Source organism: Pleurodeles waltl, chromosome 11 (assembly GCF_031143425.1).
Source record: "Pleurodeles waltl isolate 20211129_DDA chromosome 11, aPleWal1.hap1.20221129, whole genome shotgun sequence".
NCBI lineage: Eukaryota > Metazoa > Chordata > Amphibia > Caudata > Salamandridae > Pleurodeles > Pleurodeles waltl.
The window spans coordinates 949,227,068-949,241,300 of record NC_090450.1 but is presented as its reverse complement, the minus strand read 5'-3'; the positions used below and the strand labels follow the sequence as shown (position 1 = coordinate 949,241,300).

General features: G+C 44.6%; 1 protein-coding gene across 4 annotated transcripts in view; it reads right to left on the bottom strand.

Annotated features, from left to right (window-relative positions):
- Nucleotides 1–1,701: 1,701 nt before the first annotated feature.
- The window catches only part of CCDC74B (coiled-coil domain containing 74B), a 185,249-nt gene continuing 172,717 nt past the window's right edge, over nucleotides 1,702–14,233 (bottom strand). For all 4 annotated transcript variants that reach the window (XM_069215139.1, XM_069215142.1, XM_069215140.1 and 1 more), the window contains exon 9: nucleotides 1,702–2,093. In XM_069215139.1, the coding sequence (XP_069071240.1) occupies nucleotides 1,958–2,093 (136 nt within the window). In that variant the 3' untranslated portion in view covers nucleotides 1,702–1,957. The remainder of the gene's footprint in view (nucleotides 2,094–14,233) is intronic.

Sequence of the window (14,233 nt, the reverse complement as noted above, 5' to 3'; positions counted from 1 at the left end):
CTTCTCAGAGGAGATGTGTCTGTATTACTGCTTTTAGGCACATTGATAATCCATTATCACATTGCACTGAAATGTAGATTTTGGTGATGGGAAGTTACTGTCTGATTTGTAACTAAGGGCCAAATTTAAGTGAAAATTAAGGTGTACGTCGCTGCGCCAAATTTGCCAGCATCGCCCACCGTCAATTTCAAAGCGCAGGGATGCGCCGTATTTACAATAGTATGGCGCACCCCTATGTTACCCCCTGCGCGGTGCAAAATCTGTTGCTGCGCGCCAATGCTACCACATTTGCACCATAGTGCAAGGATAGCTGCATTGAGGGGGAGATTGTTTTTGTGCAGGAAGGGACACCTTCCTCCACAAAAAGAATCTTCAGTGGTAATTTGCTCCTTCTATGTGTGCTGCAAAATGCAGCACACATAGGGCAAAAAACCGAGGAGAAATTAAAGCATTTCTACTCTTTGTGCTACTCACGCCACCCTTGGGATGGCATTAGATTTTGAAGCTGTCTCAGGTTTACGAAAACTTGTCAATCTAGGGCAGCGTCCAAATGCAATGGGTGTTGCTGTGGCACGCCCCCGGAAGCACCCACTGCACGCCCCTTCCACACAAAGTGCTGCGTGGGAAGGGGCCTTATTTACAAAGTGGCGTTAGGCCACAAAAAGTGCCTTAATGCCACCTTGTAAATACTGTACAGTGCACAGTGCCACCAGAGTGTCACTAAAAGTGATGCTCCAGTCGCGCTAGGGGCTCTTAAATATGCCCCTAAGTGGTTAATGGTACCATATTTTGATTGTAGCCCTGATGAAGTCGAAGGTATTTACCATAACGACAAAACATGTGTTGGCTCAGAGTACTTGTGAATACTTGGACTATTGGGAAACTAATTGGAGACTAAAATAAAGATTCATGGAATACTTTGGACTATGTTATTGTATGTTTTTTTTTTTTTAAATTTGGATCCTCGTGGGGACTACTATACATTGCAGCGTCTTGTGTTAGACATCATCAGAACGAGTGGAATATTCTATTTTCTACGTTTGATTTCAAGTCACACAATTGACTATTTGACATTCTATGTGAATGCCAATACACCTTAACAAGATTACTTGAATACAGAATAAGACGAGTTTGCAGCTCACTTAGACCAAATTTATTGTGAGGCTTATATGTAAGAAAATGTACTTCACAATATTAATGTTTCATCAACTTATTATATAAATATAAAAATATCGCATACATTTGCACTTCGTGTTTTTATTAATTGTATACAAGGACACGTTTTCGTTAAAAATGAGTTGGGAAGCTGCATCCTTGGAAAGTAAACAAAGGTTATACCTCAGCTCTTCGGGGACTCAAAATAGTACAAGATACAAGTGAATCGAGCAAGTGAAAGGCCGAAGAATGTCTTCTCCAGAGGATGCGGAACCTTAACAGGGATGGAAGACCTCTCAGCAGGTTGTTGTAGAAGCCAAGGGAGAGTTCAAGTAGGTGGTACAAAAGGGAAAGCATGAAATGTGCAGAGGCTTTGGTCCTTTAAAAAACACATTAGGAAGGGGAAAAAGAGGTCAAAAGAGAGACAATATCAAAATAATTCACGGAAACTCAGTGTTAAGATGACCACTGCATACTAAACTGTATGATTCTATGCTGATTGTAAGCAAACCTTGATGTCTTTCAAAAAGGAACCTAGAATACAAGTGGCTGTTCAAAAATATTTTATTTAAATGCCTTGTTCATGATAGATAAACAAGTCAGATAACATGGAATGCTGGCTATCCGGTGTTATGTGTAACCTGTCCGATGAATTGCATGGAAAGTGGAGTTTTTACAGAATATTTAAAGATTCAGTTTGCCTTAAAATGTTTTTCAGCAGCAGACAACAAACTTCCTTTGATTGTGGTAGGCATTTTACGCAGAGTTGGGAAGATTCCTTTTAAAGTAAGACCAGGTTTAGTCACAGCACTGGACGTCTCATTCGGTTCCTTTGCACAGCTTGGCTTCTCTTCTGTCGCTCCACAAGGCTGTTTCCTAAAGTTTGCTTCAATGCAGGTAAGATGACTCTGTCACTGCCAGTCAATGGTGCTTTGATCCTAGTTTGGGAAGAAACACCAGGCATCAGTATTAGGTTACCTGCCAGAATAAAATGTTTACAAACTGATGTTTGCACTTATCAAACATGGTATCTATTTATATCCTTGTATGTCAAGCTGCTCTGAGTCTGAAGATTCCCTTCTCACAATAACTGTATAAGCATGCTTATTCACTCTTTCTTGGGTTTCCTCTGGTGAGAGTGGACGTTTATTGTCAGCACCTTTTCAGTGTAATAGACCCAGGGTCTATCCGATATGCCAGTGTTATCCTGGTCTGGGGAGAAAGAGGTGTCTTCCTGTGCCTTAGCTTGTGCGATGCAGATAAAAAGGATAAATCTTTACTAGCTTTCCCTTCTACACTTCTTGGGAGAGACACTGAGACAGTGGCGTAACAACAGCCCCCGCAGCCCCCACGGTGCGGCAGGGCTCCCTCAGCACAGTACACTGTGCACGGGCGGCAGGCCTCAGACTTGGTCTACTTTGCAGAAGGCCCCCTCAAGTTTCATTACGCCACTGCTGAGACACTGACTTCCCTGCACAAGGCCAAGCATTTTCTGATGATGTATGTAGAGGGTGATGGGCCTCCTCTTACATCATTACATCAGTCGTAACCAGAAGTGTCTTGATAGTGCTAGATGGGCATTGTAATACCCCTTGATAGTCTCAAACTTTGAGCCACCTCAAGAACTCAGTTTCTTAGACCATTCACCGTACTTCCTCAGTTCTTTGCGGTCTTCAGCTGGAGACAGGTAACACTCGCCAGAACACAGCAACAGTGATAGTAAATCCTGTTTGACATTTTACTATTTTTGCCAGTACATTTTTATTGAATTTGTATTTATGGCCAGCAATGCCAAGGGTAATCCCATTTTGCGAACTTAACCTTCATTGAACAAAGCTTCTTCTCAATGTCAACTGCAAATAAAGAAGAACAATTCAACACACTGTCATAACCATTTTGGCTGTAAGAAATGTTAATTGTAGCTATCAGCGGCGGCCCATCCTTACGGGCAGAGGGGCCCCACTCCCCACCTTTTTCCATAGGTAAGACTGTCTATCATGCTGAACAAAGGTCAGCTGACAAAGACTCTTCATGATCAGGTCAGGCGCTATGTGCTGTACTTGTAGGCTTCTGACTGCCAGAGCTGAACTTTGCCGGGCTGAAGATGTCACAGCCCTGTGGGTGTGACTTCTTCAGCACGGCAAAACGTTCCTGGTCCTCTCTCTCATGATGAGGGGGAGAGTCACTGATAGCCTCGGACCTGGGGGCTTAGTTAAAGCCCTGAAGTGCCCAGTGCCACGTGTCCATCATTGATGCTGTTTGCAGAGTGGGGTGGGGTCAGTATGGGACTGCCACCTCCTCTCATTGGCTGACCCATAAAAAGGTCAGCTAATAAGAGGAGGTGGCAGTCCCAAATGTACGGAACCACCAAGGCTTTCCTACAGCCACCGAGATCACCCCCTGGTAAGTTTTATATATTTTTTTAATGTTTGGTGCATGTATGAATGTATGTGTATTTGTGAGTGCGTGCTGTGAATGGGTGTGTGTATGTACATGTGTATGTGCTTGTAAATTGAGGGTGAATGTGCGCATGTGTGTGAATGCATAGGTGTGAGTGTGAATGTGTGGCCCGTACAAATTCTCCCCGCTTGAAATACCAGCAGCCAGTGTTAGCTGTGCCTTTCAAGGAAACATATGATTCTCTCCAGGTACTGACTAGGTCTATTGTATACTCTTGGGTTCACCATGACACTTGTCCCTGCAGCACCAGGTTTTCACAGAGGACTCCATAGAGACTATTGGGCACAGCATGTGATGCACACCCTTTCTGCCAACTGACTGTCCGTCTGCTCTATTTAGAGTTGGGTGTACTTATGTTTCCACCGACAGATTTGGGACTGTTGATCTAAGCACATCAGACCACCTGCCCTATTTAGAACCCACAATCAAACATTCTTTATTTTTCTGTTTGGTACTGCCGGTGAAAGCTTGGCAGTCCCAAAAAAATAAAAACATGGGTCTCATAAAAACTATTATTTTATTGTTTTACAAACAAATAACTCCTGCTTTGGGAGTGAGTTTGTTTTTGTAAAACAACGTTTCCTGAGCAGCCCCATGCATGCATCCTTGTGGCTACTCAAATAACTTTCATTGCCTTCAGAAGAGCCAGCATGCAAGCTTCTTTCTTCTATCCACAGTTTTAGGAGCCAAGTCCAGAAATGTATTTATTCTGTGGTGCCCATTCTCTGATAATACTTTGGACTGAGCAGCTGCTTTTACCCACTATATCCCAGGTCAGTCACGTTGAAAATAAATGTTAGACCTCTTCCAAGGCCCGCTTCAGATTCACCACCTCTCCTCTTGACTCTATATCAGAGTCTACATAAAATTCGTCTTGGTCTACCATGTGGGCGCAAGAACTTCAGTATTAGGTCCAACTTAAAAAAGAAACAGGATCTTGAGCACTAGGAGGCTAAAGACCTCCAGTTGTTGTGTTCTCACTGCAAATACGAGATTTTTAGATTTTATTACAAATTATTTTAAATGGGGATCCATTTACTTGTCCAGGGTCACCAGTTTCATTAGTATCTACATACACTGTTTATCTTCCTCTTTCACCCTGAACTCTGAGTTGTTAGTCTTGTCTTGCAGCTGTTGATACTATAATTAAAATCGGCAACCTTGCCTCTGAGTGTCGAAAATATTTGTTTCTATGCCCCAGTGCCTCTATGGCTTGATCACATATTGGGGAAGGATGTGGGGTGGGTTGGTCTGGTGGAAGCTGCTCAGGGTTAAGTAAGTTCTTTTTTTTTAACCTGGTAATACTTATCTGCAAGAACACCCTTCAGCCAGTACCTCTACATTAATTCCACCCATTGCCTTAACAGTTTACCTCCTTCTTGGTATCTGCCCTTTACACATGGAATTTTAAACATCTGTAGTAGACTTAGCTTAAAGGAATGCCCTCACTCTGGCACCAGGAGGCTAATAAACACTTTGCAGTGTATGTTCTCTAGTATTTAAACAAGGAGAATAATTGCCTGCCTGGATAGGAAAGTCTAACGTCTAGGTAAGATACCAGCGAAGTTGCACAAGAAATGGTAATAGTAGCATAGACATTTGATGTAAAAATCAGGCACAGTATGGATTTGCAGCACCGACGTGCATGACTTTGAAAACATGGCTTCAGAGGTGTCTTTTAAGTATGAGATTTTAGAAGTGCTTACTGCATAGGTGGAGCGTTTCTGCTGTATGGATCGCAGCTCTTCTTGCTTGTTTAGGCAGCTCAGAGGAACTGCCTGCAATAATAGTAAGTGGCCTTCCTCAACTCAGAACTCTGGCCCCTCTAAAAGATTAAAATCATGACTGTAGAGAGGAAACCTTCATCTCCAAAGTGATAAGCAGGAAGAGCTGTTGCCCTCATGTCACATTCCAATAAAAGAACCCAAAGGAGATACAATGATGTAGGACTCTCTTCAGAAATCATTTTCTTCTTGTATTGTAGGTGGTGCATGGGGACAATGGCGTGACCACCTGTAGGGAATTAGCAGGCTACTTCCAATTAAACAATAGTTGTGTTTATGAACTCAAACAAAAAAATCCTCAAATGCCCAGGTTATTATAGGCATTGCACACCATACCTTACGCATCTAAAATCCATGTCACTACTCTCACATCAATGCAGTGCTCCAAACCTCACGCTGGGCAGCTTTTGTTTCAGAAAATCAGTACCTCTGTGGTGAACTTCAGGCAGTTGTCCTTCATCCATCTGGTGACGTCTGTCATGTAGTTGTAGAAGTTGGTCATAATATTGGTGGTGCCTTTGGAGAGGGAGAGAATTAATTGTGCATCGTTGGTGTAGGATATGATGTTGAGTCTGTGGGTTGTGGTGATGCTGTCCGGAGGTGTCATATAAGTGCTGAAGAGGAAGGGGCTGAGCAAGGAACCTTAGGGTACTTGACAGATTATTTACTTGGGTTTGGAGGTGAAGGCGGACTTTTTGTGTTCTTCCAGTGTAGAAAGAGGTGCTCCATCTGAGAGCGGCTTCTTCGATGTCTGTTATGCAACCTTGTGAGGAGTGTGTGGTGGGACACCATATCAAACCCTACCAAGAGGTCACGAGGATCAGACCTGCAGTCTCTCCTCAGTTGAGTAGGGCTCAGACGTCATCAGTAGCTGTGATGAGGGCTACGGTTGCTGCAGAATCCAGATTGGGAGGAGTCGAATCGGAGGTTCTGTTCCAGACTGAGGAGAGTTGTTGGCTGATGGCTTTTTCTAATACTTTGGCCAGGAATGGGAGCAGGGAGATCAGTCAGTATTTGTTGAGGTCACTGGGGTCTGCCAATGGGTCTTTTAGTAGTGCATTGACTGCTGCATGTTTCCAGTCTTTAGGGAAGGTGGGCGTGGCAATTAAGGTGTTGAACAAGGTGGTGAGTATGTGGCTGATTCTTGCTTTGCCTAGGTTGATTATGTGGTGAGTGCATGGGTCAGTTCGGGGCGCTGAGTTTACCGAGTTCATGATGGAGGCGGTGTCTTATGGGTTGAGCTGGCTCCATTCTGTTAGGTAGATATCTGTGGTGTTAGCGGGGTCGTTGTGCTATTTGTAGAAGTCGGTGGCCTTGGCTGGACTTTGAAGTTTTTGTAGATGTTGGCGATCTTGTCGTGGAAGAGGTTTGCAAGGTTGTTGCTAGTTCCTGTGAGGGGGTAATGTTGTCTGTTGCAGCTGAGGGGTTGAAGAATTCTTTGACGATGTTGAATCATTCTTTTCTGTTACTGGAGCTTGATTCGATGGTGAGGCTAAGGCCTTTTCCTTCGATTCTCTCAACTGTTTGTGGAAGAAGTTAAGGGCTGTCTTGAAGACGGTCTTGTCGGCTTCCCTTGCATGCCTTTCTTTTGTCTGTTGCTGTGTTCCATTGACTCCACCATCCTTTGTTTTGTAGCACAAACTCGACCTCAGAGTCACTCCTTGCCTGGGTGCTCCCAGATGCTGTTTGCATTGTCTAAACACCAACTAAGGCTCTGTGTGATGGATGGCAGAGGCCCATGTTCACCATCCAAAGAGGTTAATTCTGGATTAATTCCACTTCACTCAGCCCCTTATGACTTGCACACAGGAGAGGAAGTCCACTCACTCGAACCTGCCCGCTGCTGCTTCGGGAGGGCACTGGCAGATCTGTGCATGTCCCATCAGCACCACAAGAGCACCAGCTTATACCAGTGTACCACCATCTGGTGCACGAGGGCATCCACAGATCTTTGCAAACCCTGCACTATCAAGGAGCATACTGTACATACTGAAACTTGCCTCTAAGGGAACAAGCATGACTATTTTACATCTGGCATCAAACCTTAATGCAGTCCAGCAGCTGCTCCTTTTTTTAAACCTATCACCACCTCTCCTTGTTTCTTATTCCACTGCCACCAAGCCCTCCCCGTTTCTTTTCTTTTTACCACTTGTTTGTTTCTTCTCCCCTCATTTCACCCCCTTGTTAGCCACCCCCAACCAACTGCCAAAGCCAATAGCTCACCCATGTGCGATACCTATTGGTTTGCCAATGCTTATTATAAATATGGTGAGGTCATAAGCATTGCATTTGGTCTGTCATTTTTTTGAATGCACGGAGGGTGTATAAACTGTGGTTTGCCCACAAAGACCTGAGTGTCAGGGTATGCTCCCTCTTCCCACTTAAGGCCTGCTTTTTCGTTGTTTTTTTCTTCTTAAACGTGTGGTGTGGTGATCTGTGCATCTGTGATCTGTGTCAGGTAGAAGTGGCCATAAATCAGAGCACCTGGGTTTGAAAACCTGGCTTTAGATATGCGAACCGAAGACTGACGATGGGAAAATAGTTCCCTTGTCCAGCTGTATATATATTTTTTCAGTTAAGGTTTGCGGAATGTCCTTGAATTAATGGTTTACATATAGTAATAAATTGCCCCTTTGAAGCTTGCAAACACCTTTTTGTAACAGAACACACAAATATACCATAGTGCCTTTGATTGATGCCGAAAGGGATGTGGCAACAGAGGACCAAAACATGGATTTCAGGCTTGCAGAGGTATGGTATCATCTGATTAGAATCTCATGAGTTTTCTATATGCTGTGAACATATAGACGTTTTAGAGTCTCTGGTCCCAACTACATCTCATGTGCCTTATTAAGTTCTGTCGCCCACTTTTCAACACATGAGTTTGTGTGTGAATGCAGTGCTTCTTATCAGTTTGTAGAGTCTTGAAATAGCCTTTCTTCAGGCAGTGACTGAAAACACATCTATATGGGTTTTTTTTCTAGCCCCTTCTTCGCTCTAATTTTGTTGAGCTCAGTGTAATAATTGCAACAATCTGTAGTTATCAACTGTGGCCAGGTCGAGGTCTATCACACACTCCTCACTCCTTTAATGAGCGCCACATCAATATATAGGTCACCTAATAATAGGCTTGAGGATTGTCTCTAACTACAGAAGCTGTGATCCACCACCCCTGAGGCGAAAGCTGGACTGTGCACTACAGGTGTCATTGGGCTGGGAGTGTCATTACTCCTCCACCCCACCCTTTGTGGTCCTGCCCTAGTACTTCTACTGTGTCAGGATTGACTATGATGTCTCATCGTTCACAGGCCTTTGTCTAGTTGATAACCATAACAGAGGGTAATGGAATGGCCAAGCTGTCTTGATTTACCATTATCAAAGGCTTTTCATGTGGTCGTCTTAACCATTTTAAACCAAGCCTTATTGACCAACTTGGATATATGATACATTTTTTTCCCTAAAACATTATTTATTGAGAAGCATTTAGACCCAACCTGCGGTACAGTGTACAGTATGTGATACTTGGCCTCAAACCCCTCTCTTTGAAGTTTATACCAATAACCAGGACTCTCCCCTCACCACACACAATGATCATAATGGTTCCAGGTGAGAGGTCTCTCATCACCCCCTCCTAGTTTCCTGTGGCTCTAATCAACGCAATACTTCTGCTCCATTAATAGTTCAAGTCTAGTCCCTTTAGTCTGTAGAGCTGCCAATTTTTGTTGTTGGTGTTGACGCAGGTTATTTAAGTTGTACATTATTTTTTTCATCGCTACCACATTCAGTAGTTTCACATACCATGGGTTCACCGTGGGAACCTCTTTCTTTTACCAGTCTGCTGTGATTAATTGGTTGACTGCCGCTTTCATCTGGTGAACCAGTGTCCTCGTTTTTTTTTTTTTGTCCATGCCTCTGGTTTTGGGATCTCTCAGTCCCAGGAGAAGGGGATGGTTTTGATTCAGCAAATGATTTCCTTCCAGAGGTTTATTAATTTGGTGCAGGACCACCATATGTGAATAGTTGTGCCCTTCTCCTTTCCAGCGGACTCCCTGTGTATTAGTGTAGATTTGTTTGAGTCTATGAGGGTTGAGGTACCAATTGTAGATTAATATGCATCTCTGTTCTCTATGTAGTACATCCTTATGGTGTTTAGTTAAGTCTTTCCATACTTTTCCTCATTCTTCATCGTTTATTTCCCGTCCCAAGATTTTGGCCCATGTGTCCTAGAAAGTCCCAATGTACTTTGTTTTCTCCTCTTTTAAGCAGTCCATAGATGTTTGAAATGACCCCTTTAGATTTGATACACTTTTTAAAGTCCATTATTTCTCGTGTGGCTCCTGTTTTCATTACCAGATACAGTGTCCGATGATGCAGTTGCAAGTATATTATTCTATCTTTTTCCAGAACTTTAAAGTCCACCTTGCACTGGATGAAAGATTTTATAGTCCCTTTTTCAAAAATACTTCCCAATATAAATTACCCTCTTTCTATTGTTTACATGCCTGCCCACAGTTCACTGGTGTGAAATCTGGATTTTAGTGTATGGGTGTGAAGCGCAATGGAGATGCTGTGAGACCCAAAGTGGTACTAACCGCATCCCATGTTTTCATAATTGTGTTTAGAATATGCATTTTTTGGTCTGGCCTGTTTAGAAAGCCATAGAGCATCCCAAAGTGATCTATCCATCACAGCTTTTTCCATGATCACCCATTTTTATCTGTTTCTCCGATGGTTCAGGACTGGAGTAGCTGACTTGTGCCATCTGGTAATATCTCCACATGGCAGGCACCAACAGGCCCCCTTTGTCCTTTGGTGCCATAATTATTTTCCTAGATATGGCTAGAAGATGTTAAATGACTTGTTAAGACAAGTAAATGAAATTCCTTCCTTGGCACTGATAGGGGTCTCCCCCGTCCTCTTCCTTCCGACCCCCCCCCACATACATACACACATTCACTCACGCATGCATACATTCATACACACTCACAGCAACACTCACGAACATACATCCAGGCACACACGCATGCACACGACACAACATGCACGTACACATAGCCACTCATGCACACACGCATTACACACGCATGCATGCATTCACACAGTCACACACACACACACACACACCCACCCACACAACACCCCCCACCCCTCTCTCCTGTCGGAGAACCCGACTTACCTGCTTGCAGGGGGTCCTCTGGCAGGAGACGGGATGCAGCGCTGCTGCCAGCAGCAGCGCACGCCAGCAAAACACTGCCAGGCCGTATCATGGAACATGATACAGTAGGCAGTGTTTTGCTGGCGTGGCGTGGCGCTGCTGCTGGCAGCAGCACCCGCGTCCGCCACCATGACCGTCGCCAGAATTCCGCCAGCTTTCTGGCGGAATTCCAGCTATGGTCATATTAGCATGTACGCCGTGGCAGTAGGTGGCATTTGCTGCCAAGGTCCTAATGAGGGCCTGAGTTCTTATAACTCTGCCACTCCAGAAAATGATGGGTTTCACAGCCACAGTTTTAGTGCACCTTCGGCCTAGACTATCTTCCCGCCCTACTCACCAAATGACACGAGTCAGACCCTGCAGCTTGCAACCGAGCAGACCACGTCTGTTCCCTGGAGCTGTCTTTTACTTTTTAGTTGAATGTCCAACACTCGACTTTCCTTGTGGCCATCTTGATTTCCCATTTCACAGAAGAGATGGATTTAGGGGCTTTTGAATCAAATCCATCCTCAGTGCAAGCAGGTCACCTGGATCTTTAAATGCAATATGAGTGTAGCAAAGAGCTGTCAACAGCACATCTTTCTCTTCTAGGCCACTGTGGCAAACCTTTATGATAGAATTTTTCCCGGACGGAAAACCAGGAGTTCAGCAAAAAAATTGATCTTGGTGGGATCAAGCTCTGGCCACGTCCTCTAAAAATTGTCCTTTCCAATGGAAAGTTAGACCTAACCCTACCCACACAGTTGCTATCAGGTTGTATGATGGAATTATGCATGCCTAAACACCACATGCCTTTACAACGAATTTCGTTGTAAAAGCATGTTTGGTAAAGGAACTTGTGTGGTAAATTTTCCCCCGCCGTGCCCCCTGCCCCCTTCCACCTTCCACCTGATACCATACTCCACCCCACCCAAGCTCTTAAAACTGCACCTTCGGCCCCTTCCCCTGAGCCCTAAACCCCCCTGCCCTGAGCCCTAAAAGTAACCCTGACCAGTCCTAAGAACTTACCCTGACTTCCCCACCCTAAAACTGACCCCACCCTGTCCTAAAAACCACCCCACCCTAAAACTGACCCCACCCTGTCCTAAAAACCACCCCACCCTAAAACTGACCCCGCCCTGTCCTAAAACCTGCCCTAACTCCCCCCACCTGCCCTGAAGCCTAAAACCTGGTCAACTGTCCTAAAAACTATCCTAACCCCCCGCCTTGAATGCTAAAACTGACCCCGTCCTCTCCTTAAAAACTACCCTGACCCCTCCCCGCCCTGAACCCTAAAACCAACCCGCTCTGTCCTAAAAACTACCCAGACCCCTGTGCCTGCACTGAGGCCTAAAACCCTGTCAACTGTCCTAAAAACTACCCCGACCCCCTGCCCTAAACCCTAAAACCAAACCCGCCCTGTTCCAAAAACTACTCCGACCTCCCGCCCCCGCCTTGAACCCTAAAATTGACCCCAACCTGTCCTAAAAACTAGCCCAACCCCCTGCTCTGAACCCCAAAACCGACTCTGACCTCTCGCTCTCGCACCGAACCCTAAAACTGACCCCACCCTGTCCTAAAAACTACTCTCCCCCCCCCCCCCCGCCAGACCTGAGGCCTAAAACCTGGTCACCTGTCCTAAATACTACCACGACCCCCCGCCGTGAACCCTAAAGCCGCCCCCCCTTTCCCAAAAACTACCCAGACTTCCCGCCCAGAACCCTAAAGCCGACCCAGTCCTGTCCTGAAAACTAGTCCACCCTCTGCCTTGAACCCTAAAACCTACCCGTCCTGTCCTGAAAACGACCCCAATCTCCCCCCCTAAACTCGGCCCCAACCCCACTTGCCTCTCTTCTGCTCTTAGCTTCTTCCTGTTCTGCCCGGGAAGCTAGACAGCTCTCTCTGCCTTAATCATGCATATGCGTGGTTCAGGCACATGCGTGATTAAGGCCAGAGTCATTGTTAAGGCAAATGTTGTTGTGCTTACGGGGAAAGGGCATGTGTTACTCTGCCCACTTTGTTAAGGCCATTTTCCTCGCTATCACCATCCATGTAATGTGTGTGTCCATGTATATACTTATAATAAAAAAAATCTATATTTTAAAATATATTACAAATTAGGGTTTGTGGTATGCAATTAAAACACAGAAACAAAACTGTAACGTTTAAGCTACTAATTGAAACTAAGCAGGCATATTTAACTGATAAGAATATGTTAATAAAAGAAACAAATTACCACACTAAATTAGTTACAAATTAACATATTAATTAATAAAATACAGATAGGCCAAATATCAGAATAAAAGTATAATTCAAAACATTGCTATAAGGGGTTGGGTCAGTGTATTTCTGGATAATTGCTGCTTTCACTCTTGAAAATGAGGCAACTTCTTTAGCCTTTTTCTCTAGCTTGCAGCAGTGGGTTGCCTTAGTAATACTTTCTGCTACATCATAGAATCTTCTAGGAGCAGAGGTAGGTAGCGTCTCCTTCTTTACCCCTGAATCAGGCCCCAGGTATTCTTATAAAGAGGCAGTATTTCATGCCAGAAAAGAATGGGAGAGAAGCATATGGGAGGCCTTCTCAAGGCTGCGAGATCTAAAGATCAGCGTTCCTTTTGGAACCTGATCTCTTCTGGCAGCAGAGAGGGACTTAGTACTATCAAGAACAATGATGCTGCTTGCGACTGGGTTAAGCTTTTCTCTAGCCTATATGCCAATCCAGGAGGTAATCAGGTGTTACCCATTCGAACTTTGAAATCCGATGATCGCACTGTAGGTAATGTACCCGCTAAGGAGATGGCAGCACACTTGTGGTGTCTGCCTGACCAATTGGAGGTTACCCATAGGGAAATCAGTTAGGCGACCAGAACAACTCTATCCAATAAAGCTCCCGGCTTAGATGAAATCCCTAGGGAATTGTTTTTGGATGAAATAGAAATGTGGAGCGCTTGTTTCAGGGTTGTGTTTACAGCTATACTGAATGGGGCTCCATTTCCCCCAACCTGGGCGGGGGCACATACCATTACTGTTTTTAAAAAGGGTTCATGTGACATACCCACCAACTACAGACCTATTAGTTTATTAGATAGCTCTCAAAAATTATTTTTTAGAATTTAAATGACTAGGTTACAAGATTCGATGATGCTCAACAATATACTGCGGGTGGGATTTAGAGACTAAACTAGTACCATAGATCAAGTGTTTTGTTTGCAGATGACCAACTGGAAAAGCGTGGCTCTAGGTAGGAGTTGTCTTTATATTGTATTTGTTGACCTGCGTTCAGTATTTGATTTAGTACCTAGGAAATTCTCTGGCGGGTGCTTTGTGAGATGGGGGTCTCCCATTATCTAACTGATATGTTGGTCAGATTGCATCAGGGAAATTTTGCTCAGGTTAGGTGTGGTAATGCAGGGGAGATGTAGGAGCCATTGCCAGTTACTATGGGAAATAGGCAAGGGTGTGTACTTTCCCCTACACTTTGGGAGGCTTGCTGGAGGGAAAAGGGGCAGAGCGGCATGGTGGTGGGGTGGGGGACAAAAAACAAATATTAATAAAAAAAGAAAAACCTTACCCTTCTGGCTGCGCCGCTCCGGTACTCCACTGCAGGGACAGGCTCCCAGCCTGTCCTGCGTCCAATCCT